This window comes from Jatropha curcas, chromosome 6 (genome assembly GCF_041381405.1).
Source record: "Jatropha curcas cultivar XTBG-Jc1 chromosome 6, XTBG_Jcur_1.0, whole genome shotgun sequence".
NCBI classification, from domain to species: domain Eukaryota; kingdom Viridiplantae; phylum Streptophyta; class Magnoliopsida; order Malpighiales; family Euphorbiaceae; genus Jatropha; species Jatropha curcas.
The window spans coordinates 3,688,810-3,714,872 of NC_143156.1; the positions used below are offsets into that span (position 1 = coordinate 3,688,810).

The 26,063-nt window shown below is 35.2% G+C and overlaps 5 protein-coding genes and 1 pseudogene across 9 annotated transcripts; 4 read left to right on the top strand and 2 right to left on the bottom strand.

The window, feature by feature from the left end:
• The first annotated feature begins 1,519 nt into the window (after nucleotides 1-1,519).
• Nucleotides 1,520-3,042, top strand: LOC149495296 (uncharacterized). The gene is made up of 4 exons (XM_089722692.1): nucleotides 1,520-1,899; nucleotides 2,000-2,277; nucleotides 2,365-2,853; nucleotides 2,963-3,042. Exons 1-4 carry the CDS (start codon nucleotides 1,520-1,522, stop codon nucleotides 3,040-3,042), a joined length of 1,227 nt encoding a protein of 408 aa, XP_089578818.1.
• Nucleotides 1,902-4,625, top strand: LOC149495297 (mitogen-activated protein kinase kinase kinase 1-like). Of its 2 annotated transcripts, XM_089722788.1 has the most exons (5): nucleotides 1,902-2,277; nucleotides 2,365-2,853; nucleotides 2,963-3,125; nucleotides 3,224-3,418; nucleotides 3,659-4,625. In XM_089722788.1, the coding sequence occupies exons 3-5, from the start codon at nucleotides 3,096-3,098 to the stop codon at nucleotides 4,451-4,453; spliced, it is 1,020 nt and encodes a 339-aa protein (XP_089578914.1). In that variant the 5' UTR covers nucleotides 1,902-2,277; nucleotides 2,365-2,853; nucleotides 2,963-3,095; the 3' UTR covers nucleotides 4,454-4,625. The 2 variants fall into 2 exon arrangements, with proteins under 2 accessions (XP_089578914.1, XP_089578915.1); XM_089722789.1 differs by lacking the exon at nucleotides 1,902-2,277 and having other exon boundaries at nucleotides 2,286-2,853.
• A 2,659-nt stretch (nucleotides 4,626-7,284) lies between these two features.
• LOC149495298 (mitogen-activated protein kinase kinase kinase 1-like) lies at nucleotides 7,285-10,598 on the top strand (annotated as a pseudogene). Its single transcript, XR_016321299.1, has 4 exons — nucleotides 7,285-8,875; nucleotides 8,985-9,148; nucleotides 9,231-9,431; nucleotides 9,626-10,598. The product of XR_016321299.1 is annotated as a mitogen-activated protein kinase kinase kinase 1-like (transcript).
• Nucleotides 10,599-10,805: 207 nt separating this feature from the next.
• LOC149495299 (mitogen-activated protein kinase 6-like) lies at nucleotides 10,806-13,230 on the bottom strand. The gene is made up of 5 exons (XM_089722697.1): nucleotides 13,216-13,230; nucleotides 12,911-13,090; nucleotides 12,348-12,680; nucleotides 11,694-11,841; nucleotides 10,806-11,223 (listed from the first exon to the last, which is right to left on the bottom strand). Exons 1-5 carry the CDS (start codon nucleotides 13,228-13,230, stop codon nucleotides 11,057-11,059), a joined length of 843 nt encoding a protein of 280 aa, XP_089578823.1. The 3' UTR covers nucleotides 10,806-11,056.
• Nucleotides 13,231-13,872: 642 nt separating this feature from the next.
• On the top strand, nucleotides 13,873-18,490 carry LOC105629733 (uncharacterized). 3 transcript variants are annotated; one of them, XM_089722915.1, is made up of 7 exons: nucleotides 13,873-15,187; nucleotides 15,289-15,446; nucleotides 15,539-15,736; nucleotides 16,379-17,270; nucleotides 17,453-17,896; nucleotides 17,998-18,132; nucleotides 18,217-18,490. In XM_089722915.1, exons 1-4 carry the CDS (start codon nucleotides 13,963-13,965, stop codon nucleotides 17,174-17,176), a joined length of 2,379 nt encoding a protein of 792 aa, XP_089579041.1. In that variant the 5' UTR covers nucleotides 13,873-13,962; the 3' UTR covers nucleotides 17,177-17,270; nucleotides 17,453-17,896; nucleotides 17,998-18,132; nucleotides 18,217-18,490. The 3 variants fall into 3 exon arrangements, with proteins under 3 accessions (XP_089579041.1, XP_089579040.1, XP_089579042.1); XM_089722914.1 differs by having other exon boundaries at nucleotides 17,453-18,132; XM_089722916.1 differs by having other exon boundaries at nucleotides 16,379-17,203; nucleotides 17,453-18,132.
• LOC105631569 (CLP protease regulatory subunit CLPX2, mitochondrial) lies at nucleotides 18,287-25,658 on the bottom strand. Its single transcript, XM_089722917.1, has 15 exons — nucleotides 24,925-25,658; nucleotides 24,421-24,482; nucleotides 23,967-24,067; nucleotides 23,752-23,831; nucleotides 22,996-23,046; nucleotides 21,731-21,805; nucleotides 21,553-21,630; nucleotides 21,109-21,171; nucleotides 20,203-20,273; nucleotides 20,020-20,119; nucleotides 19,720-19,824; nucleotides 19,422-19,484; nucleotides 19,176-19,298; nucleotides 18,918-19,076; nucleotides 18,287-18,820 (listed from the first exon to the last, which is right to left on the bottom strand). Exons 1-15 carry the CDS (start codon nucleotides 25,516-25,518, stop codon nucleotides 18,746-18,748), a joined length of 1,800 nt encoding a protein of 599 aa, XP_089579043.1. The 5' UTR covers nucleotides 25,519-25,658; the 3' UTR covers nucleotides 18,287-18,745.
• Between the last annotated feature and the right edge of the window lie 405 nt (nucleotides 25,659-26,063).

Genomic DNA, 26,063 nt, shown 5'->3' on the forward strand with positions numbered 1-26,063 from the left:
TAGTCATAAGATCACGACAGAATTGAAGGATTAGGGTTTTAGGAAAATGTGAACATAAGAAAATTGAGAGAGAGGAGAAGAGAAGAGGAAGAATAAGAGATAAAAAGAAAATTATATTGTGATTCATTGGTTGATTGTAAAAATATTGGCGAAATACATAAAATTCACATAAATTTCACCTGTGAATTTTGATACTTGTGGTATCCTTAACTTTTATTTTGACTTATCAAATACTTTAACTTATAAAATTACATATGTTAAGCATTTCAATTCTCAAATTTATTTTATTGAATATTTCAACTTGCAAAAGTTTAGATAAAATAAAGATTCGTTAAAAAGTTGAAATTTATTAAAATTATTGTTTTAAAAGTCATGTTAATTATATATTAAGTTAATATTTTACAGATAAAAGTTAAAAATCCTAAAAAATATTGATATTAGTGTCAAAAAGTGTGTAATATTATCAAATTTACAAGTTAAAATGCAAGATAGGTCATCTACAAAATTCTGAGTGCCACAAAGTTAAAATTACAAAGTTCAGGGGTAAATTTATGTATTCAGTGTAAAAATATTGTTAACACCTCACATTTATAGTTTGACCCATATGGAAACACATAACTCAGCATTAATAATTTTTTGACACTTTCTCTTTTAGCATTAGATGTGTTTCTTAATTGATATTACTCTGTAGTGGTAAATTTGACCATTTTAACTTTTTTATGAGAAATAAAAATCAAACCACCGTCAAGTTTTAAAAACAATAAGAGTAATTAACTAAAGAAAAAAGTACATTACCGTTCTCTGTGGTTTACGAAATAATTAGTTCATTGTCTTTTTCAAAATATATCAATTCGTCTCTATATTTTGTTTTCGTATACTATTATGTCCTTAATTTAATCTATTTTTGAAATCTTTTCTATTAAGTTAATAAGAAAACATAGAGTTTAATGAGAAATACTAAAATATTATATAAAAAAAATTATAGTACGATCTCTATGGTTTTAAAAGAGATATTTTCGTTATTTTATAAGATACTTAACGGCAAAAATACAAAAAATAGATGAAAAATCTTATAGACCGACGAAAGTAAACTATAAAAATGTTTTAATTTATTTTTTTAAAAAGATTGAGATAAATTAGTTATCTTTCCCGATCCACATGAATCCTACTGTGCTTTTTTCCTTAATTAAATTATCTTTTAATTCAAAGTTAATGCAAATATACAGAAAATGGTAAAATTAAAATAAATATTGAACGCTATTTTGATTGTTAAATGAAAAAAAAAAAGTAAAAAACTGTTAATTTGGAGATATGTATTATTATTGTTGTTATTGTAATTATTATTATTATTATTATTTTGTTTGTTTGTCTTTCTTCAAGTTCAGACTGAAATAGTAGTATTCAAGGACCATTCTTTAACTTTGATCTTATATATAAAAGTTCGCCTAGGGATATAATTTGTTCCACTGAGAAGATCATCACTCACCGCCGTTGACATCAATCCGGTTGTTCTTCCGTTATGGCAAAAGACGGAGCCGAACAGTCATTACCCTCATCTGATGGACAGAACATACCGGCTCCGGCTCCGGCTCCGGCTCCGCATCCGACTACAGCTCCGGCTACGGCTCCGGTTACATCGAATGAGGTCAGGGCAATATTTTCAATCTTACATAGGATGTGCCATGGGGAATCCACTATAGGCTATGGCTGCATGAGCTGCTATATGTACAATTTTTTCGGCAACTTGAAAGATCCCAAGCCATTGGACACACTAATTCGGTCTTGTATTCTTCGCCATTTGACTGGGCTTTATGCATCAGAAAATAGGAAAGACAGCAAGAAGGCCGACTATTATATTAGGTATCTGTTGCATTTGATGGTTGCTGAAAAGACAAACAGGTTTTCTTGATGAACGTGCTTCTGTAATTCTACAGTTATGCAAGGTTTTGAGGAGGATGGTTTGTCGTAAGGATTCTTTATATGTTTTAAGTCTTCACAGTTTAAAAGATTTGGCGGAAAAGGCCAATTATGTGCTTCTTGATACGTATAAAATATTTTACCCGGAATGGCAAATTCTACCCATTTTTGACGATTTGGCAAATAGATTGCTGAAGGGTTTGCATCAGTGCATCAATTCACCTTCAACCAAGGAGAGAATGGACTCACTGATAAGTGATTTTCGTGACTTCAAGGCATTTTCACGCCTTTATTACCATGCTATTCAGGAACAGAAAGAGAATCAAGAAGACAAGGGGAATGCGGCGCCCATTTCTTCAGGTAGATATAAAAATGACGGAAGAAAATTGTCTATTCGTTATATTTGTTTTAAATTGTTGCATGACATTGAGTTCCTGCTTGGAACAGTACAAAAATCTCTAGTTAATGGAGAAGAAGTCCAGCCTGAATGGTCTATGTACCTTGCCATTTTTGAAGAACTGAACTTCATTTCTAGACTTTGCCCCCATTCTCGGGATAAATTTTGGAGTGTATTAAAAAGTGCAAAGCTTCCATTAGGTGCTCTAATTGTTCGATTCGCTAAGAGAAGAGATGGCTATGACTATCAATGGCTTCTTGAGCACAACGATGTAACTGATAGTGATTCCAGGATGCACTTGGCCATGTTGATGATCCCTGGTGTTAAGGAATCTACAGATGCAGAGTTGATGAAGAAGCTAGTTTTCTGGTCTCAAGATTTGGACACAGATCAATTTAGGGCATTCCAACATAAGAGTCTTAAAGATCCTCAAGTATTACAGGATTGCTTATGCAAGTCATGTGAAGTTATATTCAACCCAAATAATCCCCTTTTCCTGGCACATCCAGGCGATTCTCCAAGTTTCAATGTTAATCCTGGTAAGTTCAATCCCAAAATGGTAACTTAGTTAACGAAATTAGAATCCAAGACTGTTTATTTGGTGAAATTAATATCATTTCCTTACTTATAAACATGTTATATAAGCAGAATTCAATCCTGAACCCTCCCACTATGAATTTGTGGAATTTGCTGGCAAAGTGATTGCATTAGCTTTAATACATAAGTGAGAATAGGTGTCGCATTGGACGGTGTGTTCCTAACGCAGCTAGCCAATTCATCTATGTCTTATACGTCTAATAAGGATCTGCTGGTAAGTTCAATAATTCCGAACATTTGGGATTTTTTCGAGATAGGTTGTGATACAGTAAGGCTCTTGAACTTAATTTGCCGCTAATATATCTTAAACAGGTATCATTTTTTGCTCAAGGAGTTGCCAGTGTTTTTGGCGTGTCATTCAAAGAATTGTTGTCTTTCAAAGGATTACAATATGAAGACATTAATCAAGTGCTGTGTGGACCCTCGACAAGTTCAGTACTATCTAATAGTAGTGGGAAAAGAAAGAAGGAGATACGCATCGATCCTCCATTGTCTCACGGCAAGGAGGTAAGGACTTTTCTGGTTTTACTTGGTTTCCCCAAGTTTTGATTTTTTTTTTTTTTTTTTTTTCTGTAAGAGTAAATTATTTATACTAAAAGTTCTCCACAAGTCTTCAAGTATTGCAAGGATTTACCCTTTCAGGTTACAGTAGCGCTAAAAGTTCTAAACTGCTGTTAAATCTGCAAACTTAATCTACCACCGTTGTAGACTAGTTGAGAACTAAAGCAAGCGTGATGAATTTGGCAGGTCAAAAAACCAGAACGTAACTTTAGGAATTGGCAAAGGGGCTCAATGTTGGGAAGTGGGTCGTTTGGAGAAGTCTACAAAGGAACTGCTGATCCCAACGGATTCCTTTTTGCTGCAAAAAAAGTTCCACTTGAAGACACACAAAAAGTCAGCTCAATTGAGCATACGGTTGGTTCACTACGTCAACTACATCACGAAAATATAGTCGAATATTTTGGCACAAAAAAGGAGGAAGCAAATCTCTATATTTTTCACGAGTTTGTAAGTGGAGGGTCTCTCGATAAAGTTCATAAAGAATTAATCCTTGATGATGCCCGAGTGTCCTGCTACACACAACAGATACTGAAAGGTTTGAAGTATCTCCATGAGCAAAATGTTATGCATGGAGACATCAAATGTGCAAACATACTGTTGAATGATAAAGGAGTTGTGCAGATTGCTGATTTTGGATTGGCAAAGGTAATTGATTCAGAGAATCTCCACAACTCAAGCAGAGCGATTCCAGCCTGGTCCGCTCCTGAGGTCATTGATTCGACAAGACAAGGAGGATATGGACTTGAAGCAGATATATGGAGCCTTGGCTGTACCGTATTAGAGATGCTAACTGGAGAATATCCATATTGTCATTTAGAACCCTGGACGATATGGTATCGGATTGGAGAAGGCATTCCACCTGATGTTCCTGATTTTCTCTCTGATACTTCACGTGACTTTATCGAGAAATGCCTACAAATTGATCCAAAGGCACGTCCAACTGCTGCCCAGCTTTTACAGCATCCATTTGTAAAGAGGTGAAAGCAATCAGCAGCACCTGCAAGCAGAATGAGAAAAATATGTCATGAACTGACGACAAAATGGATTGATTAATGCTTATAGTAAAAAGCGATGTATGATTTAATTTGATATATGGTGCAAATTGCTGATTTTGGATTGGGAAATGTAATTGCTTAGAATCTTTAATTTGGTATCACAGGAATCTTCTTATATGGCAACACTCGCTGTTAGGATCATATACAATGGATCCTAACTGTTCATGCGAGAATAACATAACAGTAGTGTTTGGAAGATGAGAAAAGAAAAGAAAGGGTGAGAGAGAGAGAATAGAAAAGAGGATAGTATATTCATTCGTTAATTTATTAACCTTCAATATCTCAATACAAGAGTACATACAATGTGCCTGCTCAACACTAATATCAGTTCAACACCTAATTAATTACTTCTCATGTACTTGCAACTAATCACAATAAAGCTCCCATATCAATACTTATTATAATATATCCTAACATAGTCCTCACACCCGCACGCCCCTTCCTCCATGGTTGTTTCTCTTGATCTACGCTGCCTTAATGACTGGAAATCTGCAAAAGAAACTAGTACAGTAACATGTACTTCGATATTTGCTCATTGTTGGATTCCACCGCATGCTGGCTCTCTCAAGTGCAACGTATAAACTACCATATTTCCAAATCATAATGGTATGAATTTAGGGCCATTGTCAGGGATTCTAATGGACAGTTTGTTGCGGCTTATCTGGACTTACTGCAGGTCTAAACACTCCTCAGATGGCTGAAGTGCTTGGCATTGCTGGGGTTTTTCTTGGATCAAACTTCAGCATGTTAAAGCAATCGAGCGTTTTGTTCTACAGATCGGGATGATTCAGAGTTTGGTAGAATTATAAATGATTGTAAGAAGACAAGCTAATAAACTGATATTATTATTTCTGATTCTATCGTGCATTAATAAGAGTATCCTTTTATTCCTTAAAAAAACCACCTCTTAAAAATTAACTTAAAAACAAAAATTATAACATGAATTGGAAATCATATGGAATGTTCTCAATAGTGTATACAATAGGTATCATCAGATAATTTTCATGGATCTGGATTGAGCTTTTCAGATTCACTCCAGATGAGTTCCTTGATATTTTCCAGAGGAAATAGTGGCTGCTCAAAATCAAAGTTGAAAGGGCTTGGGCAAACAGGCTCCTCATTTTTACAGTGATAAAGTGTCAAGTAAGGGTGGTTTAGAGCATCATCAACTGCAAAGAAGGAAACAAGATGGGAGAATCTTTGTCAATCAGTAATATTAATTACACTAAATTTAAGAATTTAATAAAGACCTAAAAAGTAAGACATGATTTCAACATGTTTTGTCAACCATGACCTTCATTCTAACTATCTGTTATCATTTTCATCCTTAAATCTTATCACTGTGCTACAAAACCGCCATTAGAATACATAATCAAGTCACCTGCCACAAGATTATACCTGTGTTATGTGTAAGTTACCGTCTTATTATTAAACGACCGACTGATGAAATATTAGTCGAAAACTGAGATAGAAAGTAGGAGCGTTCATAACTATTTAAAATGGTTCAACGCTCAAATATAGGTTAGGTTCCGACAACAATAGCTTTAACCAAAACGCTATCTCTGTGAATTATAGAATTGATAACAAATTTTATAATAGCATTTAAACCGTTATATGAATAACTATCGGTTAATAGTTATTAAATAATTAATTTGACTAAAGACACAGTTACAAAAAAATTTGTGATTTGATCTAATATAAAAATATAAAAAAATTAATTCAGTTTATGATTTTGAAATCAAAATATTCTAAACTGAATTGAATCAAACAAAACGTATATTAATATGTATTTTTTATGTACATCTAGATTAATCAAATTTTTTTAATAAACTATATATATTATAAATTTTTTGGTATATCTTACCTATACTACTAAGTCAATAAGTCAATAAGTTTTCTACAAAAAAAAAAAAAGTATTCATAAATCTTTAACAATGTAAAGTATTTTGTATAATTTTCTTTTATATAGCAATAAATATGTTTCACACCACCCACCTAACACAATTCATAAAAAGAAAATTAGTAGTTTTTTTTTTAAAGAATATAAAATCAGTAGTTAAAAGTCAATACTTGATGCTGAATGATTTGAAAAACAATTATATATTTATGTTGTATTATTACTTTTTAATTATAACATTATTTATGATTATATTTCGTTAAATATTTATAAATAATTAGAATAAAATAAAAGATAATAATCCAATTAAAACAAGTTGATTTGGTCTAACTGTGATTTAGTTATCAAATCAATTCGATATCTGATCCGATTTTAAGAATAGTGATTTTCTTTTTAAAAAAAAATTAAAATAAAAAATACTCTTTAAAAAATCGATTCCCACTTGCTCACACAACATTTGCTAAAGATTCTGTGTGTCATATAACACTTTCTCATTCACACCGATCAGCTAGTGCGCTGTCACTTGATATCGGATCTTTTCTAAATGAAGAATTTGCCCTTCGACGGGAACTCCTACTACTTCTATCTGCCTACGTCATTCTTTCTTTAATAAAGCTATTTCCCACGGTCAAGCCTAGTAGAGCTCCTAGTCAGCTCACTTCACGCGCACAGGCAAGACATTATTGCTTATGTTTAGGCGTGACATAACACTTTTAATTTATTAATAGGAAATTAGGTAGAATATGTTGATAGAAAAGTCTATTTTGTTTAATTTAATTCAACAATGTCGGTTTAATTAATTAATTGGAAATTGAGGTGGAAAAGGACATAGAAAAGTTTGTTTTGTGTCGGTTAATTTGCTTTTTTAAAGGACATTAGCGGTTTGTTCTTTCATTCTCGGATGACATTCTTTCTTCTCCTCACCTCTGTTGAATCAAAACTCCTTATCGACTGATGTCAAGATCTCTAGTCGTAAGATCACGACAGAATTAAAGGATTAGGGTTTTAGGGGAATATAAACATAAGAAAATTGAGAGAGAAGAGAAGAGAAGAGGAAGAATAAGAGATACAAAGAAAATTTATTCCACTGATAAGATCATCATTCACCGCCGTTAACATCAATCCGGTTGTTCTTCCGTTATGGCAAGCGAAGTAGCCGAACAGTCATTACCCTCGTCTGATAGACAGAACATACCGGCTCCGGTTACATTGAATGAGATCAATGCAATAATTTCAATCTTACATAGGATGCGCCAAGGGGAATCCACTTTAGTCTATGGATGCATGAACTGCTATATGTACAATTTGCTCGGCAACTTGAAAGATCCCGAGCCATTGGACGCACTAATTCAGTCTTGTATTCTTAAGCATTTGGCTGCGCTTTATGCATCAGAAAATATAAGAGACAGCAAGAAGGCTGACTATTATATTAGGTATCTGTTGTATTTGATGATTGCTGAAAAGACAACAGGTTTTCTTGATGAACGTGCTTCTGTAATTCTACAGTTATGCAAGTTTTTGAGGACGATGGTTTGTCTTGAGGATTCTTTATATGTTTTAAGTCTTCACAGTTTAAGAGATTTGGCGGAAAAGGCCAATTATGTGCTTCTTGATAGGTATAAAATATTGTTCCCGGAATGGCAGACTCTACCCATGTTTGACGATTTGGCATATAGATTGCTGAAGGATTTGCATCAGTGCATCACTTCACCTTCAACCAAGGAGACAATGGACTCATTAATAAGTGATTTTCGTGACTTCAAGGCATTATCACGCCTTTTATACCATGCTATTCAGGAACAGAAAGAGAAGCAAGAAGACAAGGGGAAGGAAGAGGAGGAGGAGGAGGAGGAGAAGGCAGCGCCCATTTCTTCAGAGAGATATAAAAATGACGGAAGAAAATTGTCTATTCATTATATTTGTTTTAAATTGTTGCATGACATTGAGTTCCTGCTTTGAACAGTACAAAAATCTCTAGTTAATGGAGAAGAAGTCCAGCCTGAATGGTCTATGTACCTTGCCATTTTGGAAGAACTGAACTTCATTTCTAGACTTTGCCCCCATTCTCGGGATAAATTTTGGAGTGTATTAAAAAGTGCAAAGCTTCCATTAGGTGCTCTAATTGTTCGATTCGCTAAGAGAAGAGATGGCTATGACTATCAATGGCTTCTTGAGCACAACGATGTAACTGATAATGATTCCAGGATGCATTGGCCATGTTGATGATCCCTGGGGTTAAGGAATCTACAGATGCAGAGTTGATGAAGAAGCTAGTTTTCTGGTCTCAAGATTTGGACACAGATCAATTTAGGGCATTCCAGCATAATAGTCTTACAGATCCTCGAGTATTACAGGATTGGTTATGCAAGTCATGTGAAGTTATATTCAACCCAAATAATCCCCTTTTCCTAGCACATCCAGGCGATTCTCCAAGTTTCAATGTTAATCCTGGTAAGTTCAATCCCAAAATGGTAACTTAGTTAATGAAATTAGAATCCAAGACTGTTTATTTGGTGAAATTAATATCATTTCCTTACTTATAAACATGTTATATAAGCAGAATTCAATCCTGAACTCTCCCACTATGAATTTGTGGAATTTGCTGGCAAAGTGATTGCATTAGCTTTAATACATAAAGTGAGAATAGGTGTCGCATTGGACGGTGTGTTCCTAACGCAGCTGGCCAATTCATCTATGTCTTACAGGTCTAATAAGGATCTGCTGGTAAGTTCAATAATTCAGAACATTTGGGAATTTTACTCAATATCGGAAGCTGTGAACTTTGCCCCTAACATATCTTAAACAGGTATCATTTTTTGCACAAGGCTTTGCCAGTATCTTTGGTGTATCAATCAAAGAATTGTTGTCTTTCAAAGGGTTACAGCATCAAGACATTAATCAAGTGTTGTGTGGACCCAGAACACTATCTAATGGTACTGTGAACAAGATTAGTGGAGAAAGGAAGACAGAGGTTCATGTCGATCCTCTGTTGTCTTACGACCAGAAGGTAAGGATTTTCCTGGTTTCAATTTTATTTGTTTCCCCATGTTTTGGCTTTTGAGTAAATTTTGCTGCATATTTATGTATAGTAGTGAAAGTTCTCCACAGGTCTTCAAATTGCAACAACTTGAATTGCTGTTATATTGTCAAACTTAATCTAGTAAATGAGCTAAGAACTAAAGCAAGATAAATTCTTGGCAGGTCAAAAGGATAATAGATAGCATTAGCAGTTGGCGAAGGGGCTCAATATTGGGAAGTTGGTCATTTGGAGAAGTCTATGAAGGAATTGCTGATTCCGATGGATTTGTTTTTGCTGCAAAGAAAGTTCCTCTTGAATGCGCTGAAAAATTCAGCTCAATAAAGGATAAGATTGATTCATTGCTTCAACTACATCATGAAATATAGTTGAATGTCTTGGCACAAAAATGAAGGACGACGATCTCTATATTTTTCTTGAGTTTGTAAATGGACGCTCCCTCGATAAAGTTTATAAAGAACTAACCCTTAATGATGCCCTAGTGTCCTGCTACACCAAAGAGATACTGAAAGGTTTGGAGTATCTCCATGAACGAAATTTCATCCACGGAAACATGAAATGTGCGAACATTCTGTTGAAAGACAATGGAGGCCTGAAAATTGCAGATTTTGGATTGACAAATTTACAGAACCTCCTCAAGGCAGGGAGAGGGATTCCGGCCTGGTCCGCTCCTGAGGTCATTGATTCGACAAGACAAGGAGAATATGGACTAATTAAAGCTGATATATGGAGCCTTGGCTGCACTGTCTTGGAGATGTTAACCGGAAAACTTCCATACTCCGGTTTAGAACCTTGGTCGATATGGTATCGGATCGGACAAGGTATTCCACCTTCTATTCCCGATTCTCTCTCTGATAATTCTCGGAACTTTATCCAGAAATGCCTACAAGTTAATCTAAAGGAACGTCCAACTGCTTCCCAGCTTTTAGAGCATCCATTTGTAAAGGTCACAGCAACCTGTAGTAGCACCTGCCAAGCCAATTACTATTGCCATTAAAGACATGGATTTGTAATTCTATTTTTTGTGTATTTATTTTATCTTTCTGTATTTATTACATAATAAATTTTGTAGTTATTGGATTTAATTTTATTTACAATGTAATTAATTTTGTATTTTTCTGGTTTTCTTACTTGAAATACCCTTCAATTCCTCCATTATTAATTTTATTTACGTAATTAATCATTTTTTGTAGTCTTTTAAAGTACATTATCTATTTTTCTTTTTTGAAAGGAACATTATTTATTTTTCTAATATTATTTTTAGTTATTATGCAATGATATTAATAATATTTTAATTTAATCTATTAAGTACGTAAAAATAAATTCATGGAAACATAACCTGAATTAACAAGTCATTTGTTGCAAACATAAACTGAATTAACAACTCATGAAATACAAATCCAAATATTTTAGGAATGAAACAAAATTATAATTGAAGGAACAAAATCACCATCAACCGCAAACTTCTATACTACTCTTAAAATTTAACTTTAAAAAGTAAAAAAAAAAAAAAAAAAAAAAAAAAAGGGATTATAACAACCATAGGAATCATGGAATATTTTCCAAAGTGTGTACAACACATTATCAGATAATCTTCATGGATATGGATTGAATTGTTCAGATTCAACCCAGATGAGTTCCATTATCTCGACCTCAGAAAGTGATGACTCGTCAAAATCAAAGTAGAAAAGGCTTGGGTAATCAGGTTCGTTTTTGACATCATGATAATGTGCCAAATAAGAGTGCTTTAAAGCTTCATTAACTGCACAGAAGGAAATAAAATGGGAGAAGCTTTGTCAATAAGCAAATTAAAAGTGAAACTCGATCACATTCATCTTTATTTGTCAATTATATGCAATTTTTACTCTTGGTATAGATGGTTCGAATTGAATCAAGTTTAAGTCAACCCAAATCCTTTTTTTCTTTTTTCAGTTTGTTTCATTCTCTACTTTAGAAAGAGAGAATTTTGAGGATTGTCAGTTTTTTTCAGTTCTAACTGTCATGGACACTGACATAATAATTTTGTCACTTGCTAGAGGACAATAATGCCTTAAGTGGTAATATACACTTAGTTCAGCAGAAAATCTCTGCAAGGTTAGCTGTTCGATATGTGATACGTGGAAAAAACACCTATGAAAAGGATAACCACAGATTTCAAAATGAAATTAATCTCGTCTAATTGATACAGGGATACTCTTAGGAAAACGAAAAAATTAAAATGTCACTTCGTACCTGTAATGCGCTCGTTTGGATCATAGACTAGCATCCTCTCCAATAGATGAAGAGCATCTTCAGACATATTAGGAGCATACGGAAACATATTACGAAATCTAGTAGCAAAATCTGGCCTTGAACCATTATCGTCTTGCAGACCGATGAGCTAGAGGAAGAGAAAAATTGTAGATGAGATGTTTCACTTTTAAGTAATTTGACACAATAGATAGAGAACATGCAATTCCATATATCAATGCACCAGCTATATATTTCCTTTCCAAACATGCCAGAAACTAAGCGGTTGTGGCATGCATGTTGAAAATTAAGCTTTGTCTAGCACAAGAGAGCAAAACAAAGAGGATCATCTCATGTTATTCCACCACTCACACGAAATAAAGCCATGGAGATGGGGATGGGAGACACAGAAAGGAAAAGGATAGGGAGTAGGAGAAAGAAGAAGAGGGCAAACGGTGGAAGAGAGAAGGATGACCTGAGAAAATCAGAAAGGCATATAACTTAGAAAGACTCGAGGCTCTAAACAATAATGATACATGACAAATTAGTGAAACAGAAGATTTCAGGTCTTCAAAATTAAGAACAATAAGAAGTTTTCAGTGTAGAGGAAAAAAAATAGTCCATGGAAGATTTGCTGAGAAATGTCCACAAACATACCTTCTTGATAAGCTTCAACATACAAGTAGAGTTTTTTTCAGGAAACAAAGGTTTGCGTGTCATTATCTCACCAAGTATACAACCCACTGACCATATATCAATTGCTTCAGTGTAATGTGATTGCCTCTTGAGCAATTCTGGTGCTCGATACCAGCGTCTGACAAGTTCCTCAGTCATGGGGTCGGTTTCTGATTTTATCCTTGCAAGACCAAAGTCTGCAATCTTAAGGTGACCTTTAGCATTCAGGAGCAAATTTTCAGTCTTTAGATCACGATGCAGAACACCTGCTGAGTGTACATATTTGAGCCCTCGGAGCAATTGATATAAAAAGTACTACAAAAGTAAAAAAAAAATGATGAGGAGTAAAAATTGTGTGGTAATTTATTGTTCACAAGGGCAAGAGGCAAGAATTTCAGAAGCAGTATGATGCTGGGACTAGTTAAGGGTTAAGGTGAATATCAAAGAATTTTGAAATCATAAGTAATTGGAAAAGAAAAAATATAGCTACAATTGTAAAGTACTTCATAGAAAATAAGCAATCCAAGAAAAAGAATGATGCGTACCTGACACTGTTTATCAGTCAATTCTTGTTCGGATTTTATTACTTTATCAAGACCAGTTTCCATCAATTCATAAACAATGTACACATCGTTGAAGTCCTCCTGAGGGGGTCGTATTGTATCTTTGATAGAAACAATCTGAGGACAATATATAGCGACAGAGTAAGATAATAATCCCAACCCCTGAAAAGAGCAGTAACGCCATATTTCATGCCCAATGACAAAAGTAATTTCTGACTGTCTTGTTTATAGAATATTACAAATTAAATTAGTGAATTCATGAGTATAACAACCACAACGAAACTCACATTTTGATGGTCCATGTGCAGGAGAAGCTTAAATCAGTTACAGTCTGGATTAAATATTGTTTGGTTGGATGTCCGGACAATTGTAGGACAATATAACCAGAACAGCATTCATCCAACCAAATCGAAATGAAATAATTCTTTTTTTTTTTTTTTTTTGATAAAAAATTGAAATGAACAAATTACTGAAGGTTATAAATGTTACTGATTTAGCTGAAACATTGAACCAGTCTGACTCTAATCAAAATCACATCTTCAGTTTGATTTTCCTGTTTGAACTAAAATTTGGACTGACCAAATTACTAATTTTGATAAATTCAGTCTATTTGGTTTCCTGAAAAAAACCCGAATTTATTTGATAAATTACTAATTTTGACCAACTTGGATCCAAACCCGATTTCGAAGATTAAACCCGAATTTATTGGAGAGGCGAGGTGAGGGCAGAAGAGAAATTAAAGGAGTCAGAGTTTGACTCAGTTAACATTGGTCTTTTCGTTTGCAAAACGATATGAAAACTTGAAGAGCAAGTCAGAAGAATATTATTTTTCTTTTGAAGAGAATTAGAAGAATATTATTTGGAAAAAAGAAAAAGTTAACCGTTCTTAATTTTTAAATTCTTTTTCTTATTCTTATATATATATTTTAAATATTTTAATAAACCACTAGCACTAATAATGTTGTTTTGTCAATACTTCACTCATCGTTTCTATTATTAGCAGTTGCTATCCCCTCGTTCATCCATTGTAGAAAATGGCCAAACTCTCATCATCCTCAGTTGATCCATCAGAGTACATCAAGGCCATAATTTCAATGTTAGCTATGATACGTCAAGGCGAATCCATTGAGGATGATCGCATAACAAGCTTCACTGAAAAATTTCTTGACGATTTCAGCATTCCAGAGCGTTTTGAAACACTAATTCAGTCTGGTATTTTAGAGACTTTCGCTGCGCTGTACAAATGCGAAAATATCACCACACACAGAGAGAAAGGCGAAGAGTATATTCGATATCTGCTGAATTTGATTGCTGCGACTCATCTAACAAGTTGCCTTGACGAACGTGCCTCTGTCGTCTTAGAATTATGTTTGTTTTTGAGCAGCAAGGGTGAGGATCCTCTCTACTTACTAACGATTCGTCGTTTAAGAGAACTAGCAGAAAAGCGTAAGGATGTGCTCCGTTTTAAGCTTAAAATGGAAACAATTTCCCAAATTTCATTCGTCGTTGAAGATTTGCAAGACAGGTTGGTACGGGATTTAGATTTGTGCAACACTTCATCTTCAAGCAAGGAGAATGCAAAGTCGTTTTTGGATGATTTTAAGGACTTCAAGGTATTTTCACGCCTTTTCTGTCACCTAATTCAAGAATCGATCCCTACTCCTATTCCAGCTATTAATTCTATTTATGACGGGAAAATCGATTCTCTACATAGTGTATTTCGTAAATTGTTGAAAAAGATGGAGCACCTGCTTGAAGCACTTCAAATAGACTATAGTGGCAAAGAAAATGTCCGACCTGAATGGTCTCTGTATCTTGCCATTTTAGAAGAACTGAATTTCATATCTAAAATTTTTGAGGATGCAAACGAAGAATTTTGGGACGTATTAAAGAAGACGAAGGTTTCAATACGTGCACTGATTCTTCGATGCGCTGGTAGAACAGATGACTATGACTATGGGTGGCTTCTTAAGCATAATGATGTGACTGATTCTGAATCCAGGATGCATTTAGCCTTGTTGATGATACCTCAAGTAAAAGAACCTGATGTGAAGACGATTAAGAAGGTTTTTGATTGGTCTCAGAAGAATCTACCCCCTAACCTGTTGGGAGTTTTCGTGAATGAGAAACTTACAGATCCTCAAGTTTTGAAGGATTGGTTGTGGAAGTCCAGTAGAGCTATATTCAACTCAGTAGATGGCCTTTTCCTGGCACGTCCAGATGATCCTACAAGGTTCTATCTGAACCACGGTGTTCACGGTAAATTTCCAAACTTGCTTTTTCTGAATACGATATTACTGAAATAATGACACTAGTATATAATGAAATTAATACCATTTCTTTCATATATACTTGTGCAGAATCAGAGCTCATCCCAAAATTCTTTTACCGTGAATGTGCGAAATTTGCTGGAGAAGTGATTGCATTAGCTTTGATATATAAAGTGAGAGTAGGTGTCACATTGGATCCTGAGTTGCTATCGCCCTTTAAGGATTCATCTTTGGATAGTAAGAGCCTGGTAAGTTCAATAATTCACAAGATTTGAGATTCTTGCAAGAGAATTTGTGATACAGCAAGGTTCTTGAACTGTGCACTGTTATCTACAAGCAGGTATCATGTTTCTCAAATGGCTTTTTGAATGTTTTTGGTGTGTCAATCGAAGAATTGAGGCGTGTTGGAGGATTAGAGATTGAAGACATTAATAAAGAGTTGAATGGACCCCGGAGATCTAATCATAGTGCAGACAGTACTAATGGCAAAAGGAAGAAGGAAGCTAATGGCGATACTCTATTGTCTTATTACCAAAGGGTAGGGACTTTTCCCTATGCATATTCTAGCTTTCTTTTGCATAACACTTTGCAGGGTTTGGATCTTTCCAGCCATTCTATAGTTTTCCTAGTTTAAGTTTTGTTATTGTTAAATTGTGATTAGTACTAATGTGACAAAACTGGACTTCAACCTAGACTTTGTAGGTTTTGGGTCTCTTCAGCGCTTCTATAGTCGTCCTAGTTTAAGTTTTGTTATTGTTAAATTGTGATTGGTGACAAAACTGGACTTCAACCAATGCTGTGATACCATATTACAATTTTTAGAAGGGCTCTTGAGCTTGGGCCAACCAATATTAAAATTTTAGTACTAACCAATTAGCTAGGCAACTTTCCACCCTTGTATGTTTTTCATAGATGCTGTATTTATTCAGTTTGGGATTCTTAACAATAGTACTGCTCACTGCCCACCAATAGCAGAAATGTTAGTCCTGTTACTTTCAACAATAGTGCCAAAAGTGCTCAATTCATCTTCAACTTGCAAGAACTTACTCCAGTAAGTTGAATGCCAGTTTTTTCACATCAGTACTAATCACTATTCAACTTGCAAGAACTTAATCTATTGAGTTGAGATGAGTTTAGAAGTTTTAGCACTAATGTAGAAAGCATGTTGAATACTTGGCAGGTCAAAAGACTGGGTCGTAATATTCAGAATTGGCAAAGGGGCTCAATGTTGGGGAGTGGGTCATTTGGAGAAGTCTATAAAGGAATGGATGATCCTCATGGGTTCTTTTTTGCTGCAAAGAAAGTTCCACTTACTAATAAACAAAAAGTCAGTTCAATTGAGCGTGAGATTGATGTATTATGTAACCTAAGTCATGAAAATATAGTTGAATATTTTGGCACAAAAAGGGACGAAACGGATCTCTATGTTTTTCTTGAGTTTGTAAATGGGGGCTCCATTGATAAAGTTTATCGAGAGTTTCCCCTTAATGATTCCCAAGTGTCCTACTACACCAAAGAAATACTGAAAGGTTTGGAGTATCTCCATGGAGAAGGTTTTGTGCATGGGGACATTAAATGTGCAAATTTACTGTTGAATGAGAATGGAGTCGTGAAAATTGCTGATTTTGGATTAGCGAAGGTAACTGACTTGAAGACTCTTCGCAAGTCAGGTAGAGGGACTCCAGCCTGGTGCGCTCCTGAGGTCATTGATTTGAAGAGACAAGGAGGGAATGGATTCCAAGCTGATATATGGAGTCTTGGCTGCACTGTCTTGGAGATGTTAACTAAAAACCATCCGTACTATGGTTTAGAACCTTGGACGATATGGTATCAGATTGGAGAAGGTATACTGCCTAAAATTCCTGAGACTCTCTCTGAGGATTCGCAGAAATTTATTCTGAAATGCCTGCAAGTTAATCCAGAGAAACGTCCGACTGCCACCGAGCTTTTAAAGCATAGATTTGTTAATAGGTCATAGCAAGCAGCAGAACATACCAAACTTCGTGTTAGTTTCAACTTAAATTGTGGAATTTACTCAATGTTTAACAGCAGTTTTTTCTTTAGTGCTAAAGGTTTGCTTCAGATTTATTTTTAAACTGCTCATCCTTTATTATAGAATATTATTATTTATCATTATCATTGATAAAAAATCTGTTGCTTTTAGGATCATTAACTTTGCTAAAATTAGAATATATAATTGTTAACCAGAATATTTTGATGCAAACATATAAATACTTGTTTGGTTATTTTACAGCTATGTCAATTGAAGCAACTAAGTCTGTACAGTCTACATCATTTGATAGCTCCAGTCCAACAGCATCATTTGGAAGTTACGAAACAGCCACACCAATAGAGAGTTTTGAACCTCTTATAATGTTTAAAAAACAGCAATTCACATGTGTAGAAATAGACTGTGAGTGATTCAGCACCAGATGAGGAATTGATAAACAACTCAACAGAGGAGGATATGGCTGACAATCCCTTTGATCGAGATACTGTAAGGAGAGGACTTGCACGTGCAATATTATTACCTGCATATCCTCTCTCTATTTTGGAGCATATTCAAATGCTCTTCAAATGCTACTGATATAATTAGTATTCTTTTTTTCTGGGAAAAGATATCCTGCTGCGAATGTGTTTTCCTAGATTCTGTAATATTAAATTAGCGTCGTCTCAATGGGTCAATTCTCCTCATGAGGTAGGTAGTCAAATGGCATAAAATCACTCTCATTTTAGAGATGTAGATGAATCGTCAAACTAGGTTTTTTTCTTTTCCTCTTCTTCATCTTTTTTTTGTAGGCCAAAGAATGGCTAGAACTGAAGGTATCAGGACAGAGTTTGGATTACCATTTGAAAGAGGACGTTATGCCAAGGCAACCAGACTTTGATATCTTACTTAGGTGGCAGTTGAATCGCCTAAATCCAATATTGCAGGTTATTTCATTTGTTCTTTTTCCCCATTTTTCCTTTATACGTGATTGCATTCACTATTGATACAGTTCTTATGTTATATTGTAGATGGAGTTGCAGGGCATTTGGCTAGTTATGCTACTATATATACATGGTGTTGTAAAGCATATAACAATCATGGAAAAAAGCGTTACTTATGAAAGACAAGTACTACAAAACGTCAATGATTATTTGAGGCAAACTCGGGAAAATTCTTTCAATGTACCGTGAAAAATGTTGCTTAAACCTGGATAAGAAGTTGCAATATCTAGGTTTATATTTCAGTGCCATCAACTAATGAAGAAGGGTTGGGAAGTTCTGTTGTTCTGCTTCCGATCTGAAATTTCTCTTTGATGTTGAGTCTAGCTACTTGAGTTGGTATTGAGGGCCGGCTCCCAATTCTCCCCAGATGCATCTCCATTGATGAACCAATCCACAATCATTATCATGACTTCATTCACTGTCAAACTAAACTTGGTTTTTGGTTTTCAGTTGCGCAAAGCAAGCATAAGTAATACGAACTTGCTAGGCTTTTGCGTTGCAATCATATCATGTAAAGTATACATGTAGACATAATATACACAGGCTAGCTAATTAGTTACAGGCATAGGGCTCTCGATTGAAACTCTGGTTCACACTCCGATGACTCTCCTTCTGCAACCCGACTATTATCCTGTAGTGAATGTTAATCATGGCAGACAATCTTACAGCATTGCGGTGAATTCAATATAAATTCTAGTAAAGAAAGAGGGGTTGCAAGTATGCAATACCTTAGAATTTGTTAACTTCATTTCATGAAAATTACACCCAAATGCACCATCCCCATAAAGAATTTTTGCTCCACATCCTGGTGCATCCACTGACCCAACAGCCTCTTCATCAACCAAAACTGCAGTAATATAATTGGTTCCTGTCTTGTTCTCTGGCACCTGTAACCAGATAATAATTAGCATAACAAGTAAAATATAGTCCCAACATTTAATGTACTCGACGGATCAAGAGTGGTAGAATTTGAAATCGAAGTATACCTCATACATTGCTTCTGTAAGAATATTTTCTAAGATAGCTCTCAATCCTCGGGCACCGGTGTTCTTAGCCATTGCTTTCTTGGCAATCAATCTCAACGAATTCTCAGTAAAATGCAGTTTGACCTGAAAGATTTTAGAGATGACAAGCAAAGCATAATTGGCCCCATATATCAGCATCAATTATTACACATAAAAGGAGAAGAGAGCAGAAAGGTTTCCCATGCAGAGCAAGGAACAAAAACTTACATTATTCATATTGAACATCTTCTTGTACTGTTTACCGAGAGCATTTTTTGGCTCCATAAGGACCTATGGAACAACAAAAATTGCATCATATTTTATCAGTTTCCTTCAAAAAAACTGAGCTCATTAACTTGAAATTGCAAGTTTCTCTACCTGCAACATGCCCATCAAGTGGAAGATGCATTATCACCCCATAAAATAACACAAAAGATATAATTCTACGTGAATCAGGAAACAGAATCGCCACAACAATCATCAAAGAAAAAGGAAAAACATATGGCATCAAAGAGGTGGAAAATACCTGAACCAGTTGGTCCTCATTCAATGCTGATAAGCTCACTAATATCGGGAAGCGTCCAACAAATTCAGGAATCAGGCCGTATGCGATTAGATCACCACTTTCTACCTGAAAGTCCACACAAAACTTGAGTATCTACTTGAAGGGACTAGGAAGTGACACCCCTTCCCTAGCTCTTGAGTTAATTAGTTCAGGAGAATGTATAATTATTAGAATAAGCCAAAGTGATATCAACCCAAGGACCAAAAAAAATCAAATATTATAATAGGAAAACTTCATTAGGTATAGGGGTTTAGTTCTCACAGATTCCAGCAATGATGATGTCACAGCAGCATCAGTCATTCCACCAGTCCTCATGTTTGCACGAACTGGTGCTCCAAAGCCAATGGAAGCATCTTGTCGTCTTAGAAAAAGAATTAGAACATTCAGAGTCAAGAAATCCTCGGCAACAAATGCTATGAGCACACATCTAAATAGGGAAATTACCTTTCTGAAATGGTTTTCTCCAAATTAACAAATGCGCCACCACATATGAAAAGGATGTCTTTTGTGTCCATCTGTAATCATCACATCAAAGTTCTAAGATGCACAAGAAAGAAAAGCCTCTTAAGGAAAAAAAATTAAAACAGCTGGAAAAAAACAAACATTTTTTATTTTTTCGGTATTCTTGATGCCTTTAAAGTATCAGGACATTATCCTTGCACTGCTGTTCAAGAAAAGGCATGAAGAAAAAGAGGCACAGTGCTTTTCAAAGCCACAACTGCAGCACAAAAAACCTATAAAGAATGGCATCACTACATCCTTGAAGGTTACAGCTTAGTAAGGACACAATGTCACCATGATTATTTTTCAAAACATGTCTAATTTTTCTCTATCACAGCATATTATTTCCATTTGGGAAAAAGAAAAAACAGTAATCATTTCCATCGTTGTTATTTAGTAGTGAAGAATCAATAGAAGTGTCTACAGTACCACCATTCCATTGGTGGCACCAAACTTGATTCGCAATACAATTGCACACAACACACAAGTAAAAGTGGCAACAAGTATTTATGTCTGGTCTTGTTCCCTATTGACCCAAGGCAGGGTCCTATGTAACCAAAAAATGTTGTCAAGGGTTTTGTTTTTCATTCAAACCATGAATTGCAAAAATTAACTTCCAAATGTACTAGATGAACCATGTTAATTTACTTTGTGAAAACACCTTTAGTCATGAAAAGGTAAGAAAAGCACGCCAGAAAATTTTCCATTGATTCTGGAAATTTTCCAATCAATCCATTTCAGGCATGTTGAGAGGAAAGAAGGGAGTGTTCCATGAAGTTGTATGAGAACTGCAGTTTTTAGATTTGTTGTTTAAGAACAAGTGCACATACATTTTGGTCCAGCATATACCTGAATTGTATCACCACGAGATTGCTTCCGAGGTCCTTTATCAGGAACAGGAACATTTACTACCTGGGAAAGCGAAACATTCAATTAGTATGTGTAAGTTATAAACAGGTGAAAGTTAATATATTAAAAAAAAAAAAATCTAACATCTCCATATCATTTAGCAATCATCAAATGTGACCATGATTAAATAGCTGATCAAATAGCATATCCTTCACAAGTTTTCAATACTGTAAGACTTCTAGAAGTGTCAATAACGACACACTATAAAAAGGAAAAAAAAGAAAAGAAAAACCTTCCCAGTCTACTTGATCTACTAAGAAAAATGGACAACAGTTATTAAACAAAACGATCTGAATATAAACAGTATACATTCCAATTGCTCCACACTAAAATGTAGAAAAGAAGGTTTTAAATGACAGCCAAATTTGCAATTGATTCACTCACAGTTCCTTCCAGCATTTTTAGTAATGCCTGTTGAACACCCTCTCCGGATACATCTCGGCCAATATTGGAACTCTCTGCCTGCAAAGAGAGAAAAAAAAAAAAAAAAAAAAGGCAATTATTGTAAATCAGATACCCCAACATATAAAGGTAAAATCCATTTGCTGACAAATCGTAAGACCTTTTTAGTCATTTTATCAACTTCATCAATGTAGACAATTCCTCTCTGAGCTGCCTCCACATTAAATTCAGATGCCTAAGTGGCACAAAGAAACCCACAAAAAATGTTATACAACACCAAGAAAAAAATTGCAGAAACCTGTGGATGACAATATATTTCAAGTCAACAAAATATAAGAATAAAAATGGTCTGTTTAAATGGATTTCTGAACAAAGTTTTGATTGTTTTTGCTCAAACAAGCACAAACAAGAGAGTAATATGCATTTTATGGAGATGGCTGATAAAAAAATCACTTGGAAATTATCAGCTCAGTAATGACTCCACAGTCCACAATAAAGCAACCACCAGTTTAAATTTATGTTTCATTAGATTTACAATGGTGATCCAACTCAACATTATATTTTATCACCACAAACCATAATATCATATATCAACATAATACAGATCATACTGACCAGCCAATTGTACAATGATCAGTATCATATTCTATCATTACAACCCATGAATGATCTATTATTTGCAGATTTCTATTTTTAGAAGAGGTATGTCAGATGTTAGGCTCTCCATAAATCAAAATAACTGTCTTTTAAAATAAGGGGAAGGTTATATTCCTGATACTAGGATTTGGAAAAATCTGAGCACCTCCACACAGCAATGGGCCACCAATGTTTACAACTAACAACCTAACACAGTTGAACTCTGTAGCCTTAACATGCATGGCATATCCATAGTGGAAGCAGTAGAAGCAACTACCCCCACTGGTTTTTCACATTTCGCATATATAATTATATTAATTTGAATTTGCCCCACTAAATTTTTATCTTTTGCCCCCACTTACCAGACCTTCTGGATTGACCATTGTTACCATGTGTTTGCATGTTTTTTATGTCAGCAACAATGTAATAATTAAAACACATCAATCCAAAGCATGTCCAATCAAATCACTCACAGGCTAAGGGGGCATCACAGTCTTTAATATTTTCAAATTATTTTCCCAAGGATTAACAACTTATACGAAAACACTTTAAATTGTGAAAAACCAAACAGAAAGAAGTATAAAAAAAAAGGAAACAGACAAAAAGGTTCAGGCTAAACCTCATCTTGTTTTATTGGTAGGGAAAGTTGGGGAGTAAAAAGCAAAATTGAATCAGACAATATATTCACAGTTAGCAGAAATTCTCAACATTGTGAACATGTGATATACCTCTTTCTGAAGATTAAAGTTAAACAAAAATATACAGAAAGAAAATAAAACAAAATCATACCTCTAGTAGCCTATATAAAATAGATTCCACATCTTCCCCGACATAACCGGCCTGGAGAGAGAGAGAGAGAGAGAGAGAGAGAGGAGATTATCAGTTGAATTTAGCTACACAATTAGAAAAGCTCTTAGGAACAACGCCAACAGTCATTTATGAAAAACAGTACTGTAATCCACATGATGAAGACGATCTCGTAATGCAAAATATAATAGATAATAGAAGAAGAAGAAATTTGTCCGACATTCATTTCCGAAGAAGCATCATGAAACCTTAGATTCAAGATTCTCAAATCACTAAAAACAATAGCATTGGTGGGGAATACTATCAGAAGTAGGGATAAGGGTAGAACAAGTAAATGTTCTGAATTGCACTACTATAAATGGAAAGCAATCATGCACTACACTGAATATCATTCTTTCCTTTTGCATGCATGCACAAGCATGTCCACAGGAGAAGACAATGTCATAAAGTAGCGATCCAACCCCTCTGCCATTATTAATATGTGCAAAACTAGCTAATTTTAGTTTTTCCGACCCAAAGTAGCCATAAAATCTACATAATAGAGTGGGTGAGTTTCATTTAAAAATGACAATGGTAATAAGGAATATGTATCTTACAAAATCTGCAAATGAACACGTGAACAAAAGCAACATAAAATAGTAGCCAATTGACTAATGGCACATGAACAAACAGCATCAAGAAATAACCTTACAAGTGTCAAAGCTTTCAGGTATAGGACCATGTGAAAGATGAACTTGCCTGTGTTAGTGTTGTTGCATCAGCAATTACAAAAGGCACATTCACAATGCGAGCTAGTGTTTTTGCAAGTAATGTCTTCCCTATCCTTATGGTCAAGGAAAAATAAAGTGAATCAGATCAAAGTCCTTCCAAGCACCATGTCCACTCAAAGTTATATCTTGACAAGTATACAAATTATGCCAGATGGACAATAGCCATGAAAAAAATTACCATACCTGAACCAGTGGGACCCATCAATAATACATTGCTCTTGTCTAACTCAACAAACTCATTGTCATCATTTTGAAGATCATTGTAACTGAAGTCTATTCGTGACCTAAATATCCAGATGAAGATCAAGTTAAATAAAACATCATTAAATGGACAAGTGCTAACTTTGAGGATAAACATAATATCATTTGCATAAAAGAATTTGTGCAATGTCAACAGAACTGATAACACTGCTACTAATGATTAATCAAACAAAATATGTAGCTGCTTTTGCAGTTTTTCTGCCAAAAGCATTGCCTAAATGATATTGCTAAAGGCATCATTGTTGTGTTTTGGTATAGCTAGATCATCATTCTTTAATTGATTTTAGCTAGAGCATTCAATGGTGTACTGTGAAATGCAACAACAAACAAGTAGGAATTACTAAACCCACTCGATAGGAAGATTATAAAGACTAACTCTTTTTGTCTGGAGGCATGATAAATCCTTTTGTAGTGGTTGTAAACTGCCACAGAAAGAACCTGTTAAATTAAAACAGGCGTTAATGGAAACCCGATAACCATAAAGGTACAAAATTGCACTCCATTACTGTAGCCTTTCACTAATTTGTTGCAGTAAAATGAAAATGTCTTTTTCCAAAATCACACCCATCAATAAATTCATGCATTCATCTTTCCCACAGCAAGAACATGTATTTACCTAGTTAGACCAAGAATAGAGCAGATGAACTTAGCTAAAACAGAAGTAAATAAAACCATGGTCTTTTAACCAGAAAAAAAAAAAAAAAAAAAAAAAAAAAAAAGAAAAAAGTTTTACATTCATCCACAATCAAGTAACCTGGTTAGCTCTTTATTTCCATAACCAAATGCTACCAAATTTTCCCTTGATTCAACTATCAACCCGAACTACTCAAAATCTGGTAAAATTTTGGGGAAAAAAAAAATTATAAATTTAAACAAAGACCTTTTTTGCTTTATCCTGCCCAATCACAAACTCATCAAGCCCTTTAGAAATCTCCTTAGGTGTGGGCAACTTTTTCTCCAACCTCATATCATCAGAAACTTCCTCCAAATTTCCAATTCTATCACCATCTTTCTCGATAATCCCCTCCACACTCTTACAACCAACATTACCATTACTACCATCGTCTAAACCCTTCACCCTGCCAAGCTCGATAAAACTTCCCTGTAACGGCTCCAACTTAAGCGGCCTAAAATAGAACGCTGTCTTACAATTAGCGCAGAAATTGACGGCTTGGTAAATACCAGTTTCTCGGGCTGTGATTGAAAGCGGACGGTTCGAGAAGAGGACAGGCATTTGAGAGGAGCATCTAGGGCAGTTAACATTAGCCCTAATGTGGTCGTAATCGGAAGTGGTCTTGTCGCTTACTTGTCGACTAAACCCTAAACCCAACCCTACACCAACAGTTCTTCTTTGGTGTGCAGAAATGGGCGGTTTGGGAATGGCGAGGATAGAGAGACTGAAGACTTTAGTGGACAAGTGTTTGATTGCGGAAACGGAGGCCGTAATTTTGGTGCGTTTGAGAAGTGAAAGCATATTTTTGATTCCGTTTTCTGGTTGCCGTGGCAGTTGTCGCCGGAACTCGGAAACGGTTAAACGGTAAGGCGACTAAAGAGTAGTAAGTACTAACTGAAGAAATGAAGATCAGAAGATGGGTAGAGCTTGGTGGATAAAGTTAAATGGCCCTTTACTAGCCAATATAAACCCATGGGCTCAATTGCAACTTAAATCAAGGCTAACGGGCTTACAACAAATGGTATGTGATTGTCAATGCCAAAACAGCCCTCCAGTAATACATTAAATGATTAGGGATAGAGGCAGCGCGGGTGTTATCGTCTACTGATCCGTTGCAATCCGTTTGTTACCTATTTAATCAGTCGGTTGTCTACTATGGAAAACACTTATTTACACCTATGTACAGTAAAGCCCCGCTCTAGGGTGTAATCAAATCGAGCCGAGCTCGAATCTGTCGGCCTCGAAACTTACCTCGAAGATCAACGAGTCTAAAAATTTTTTGTTTAAACTCAATTTAAGACTTGAGTACAATTTAAAAAATTTTGAACTCAAGCCTGACTCAAGTT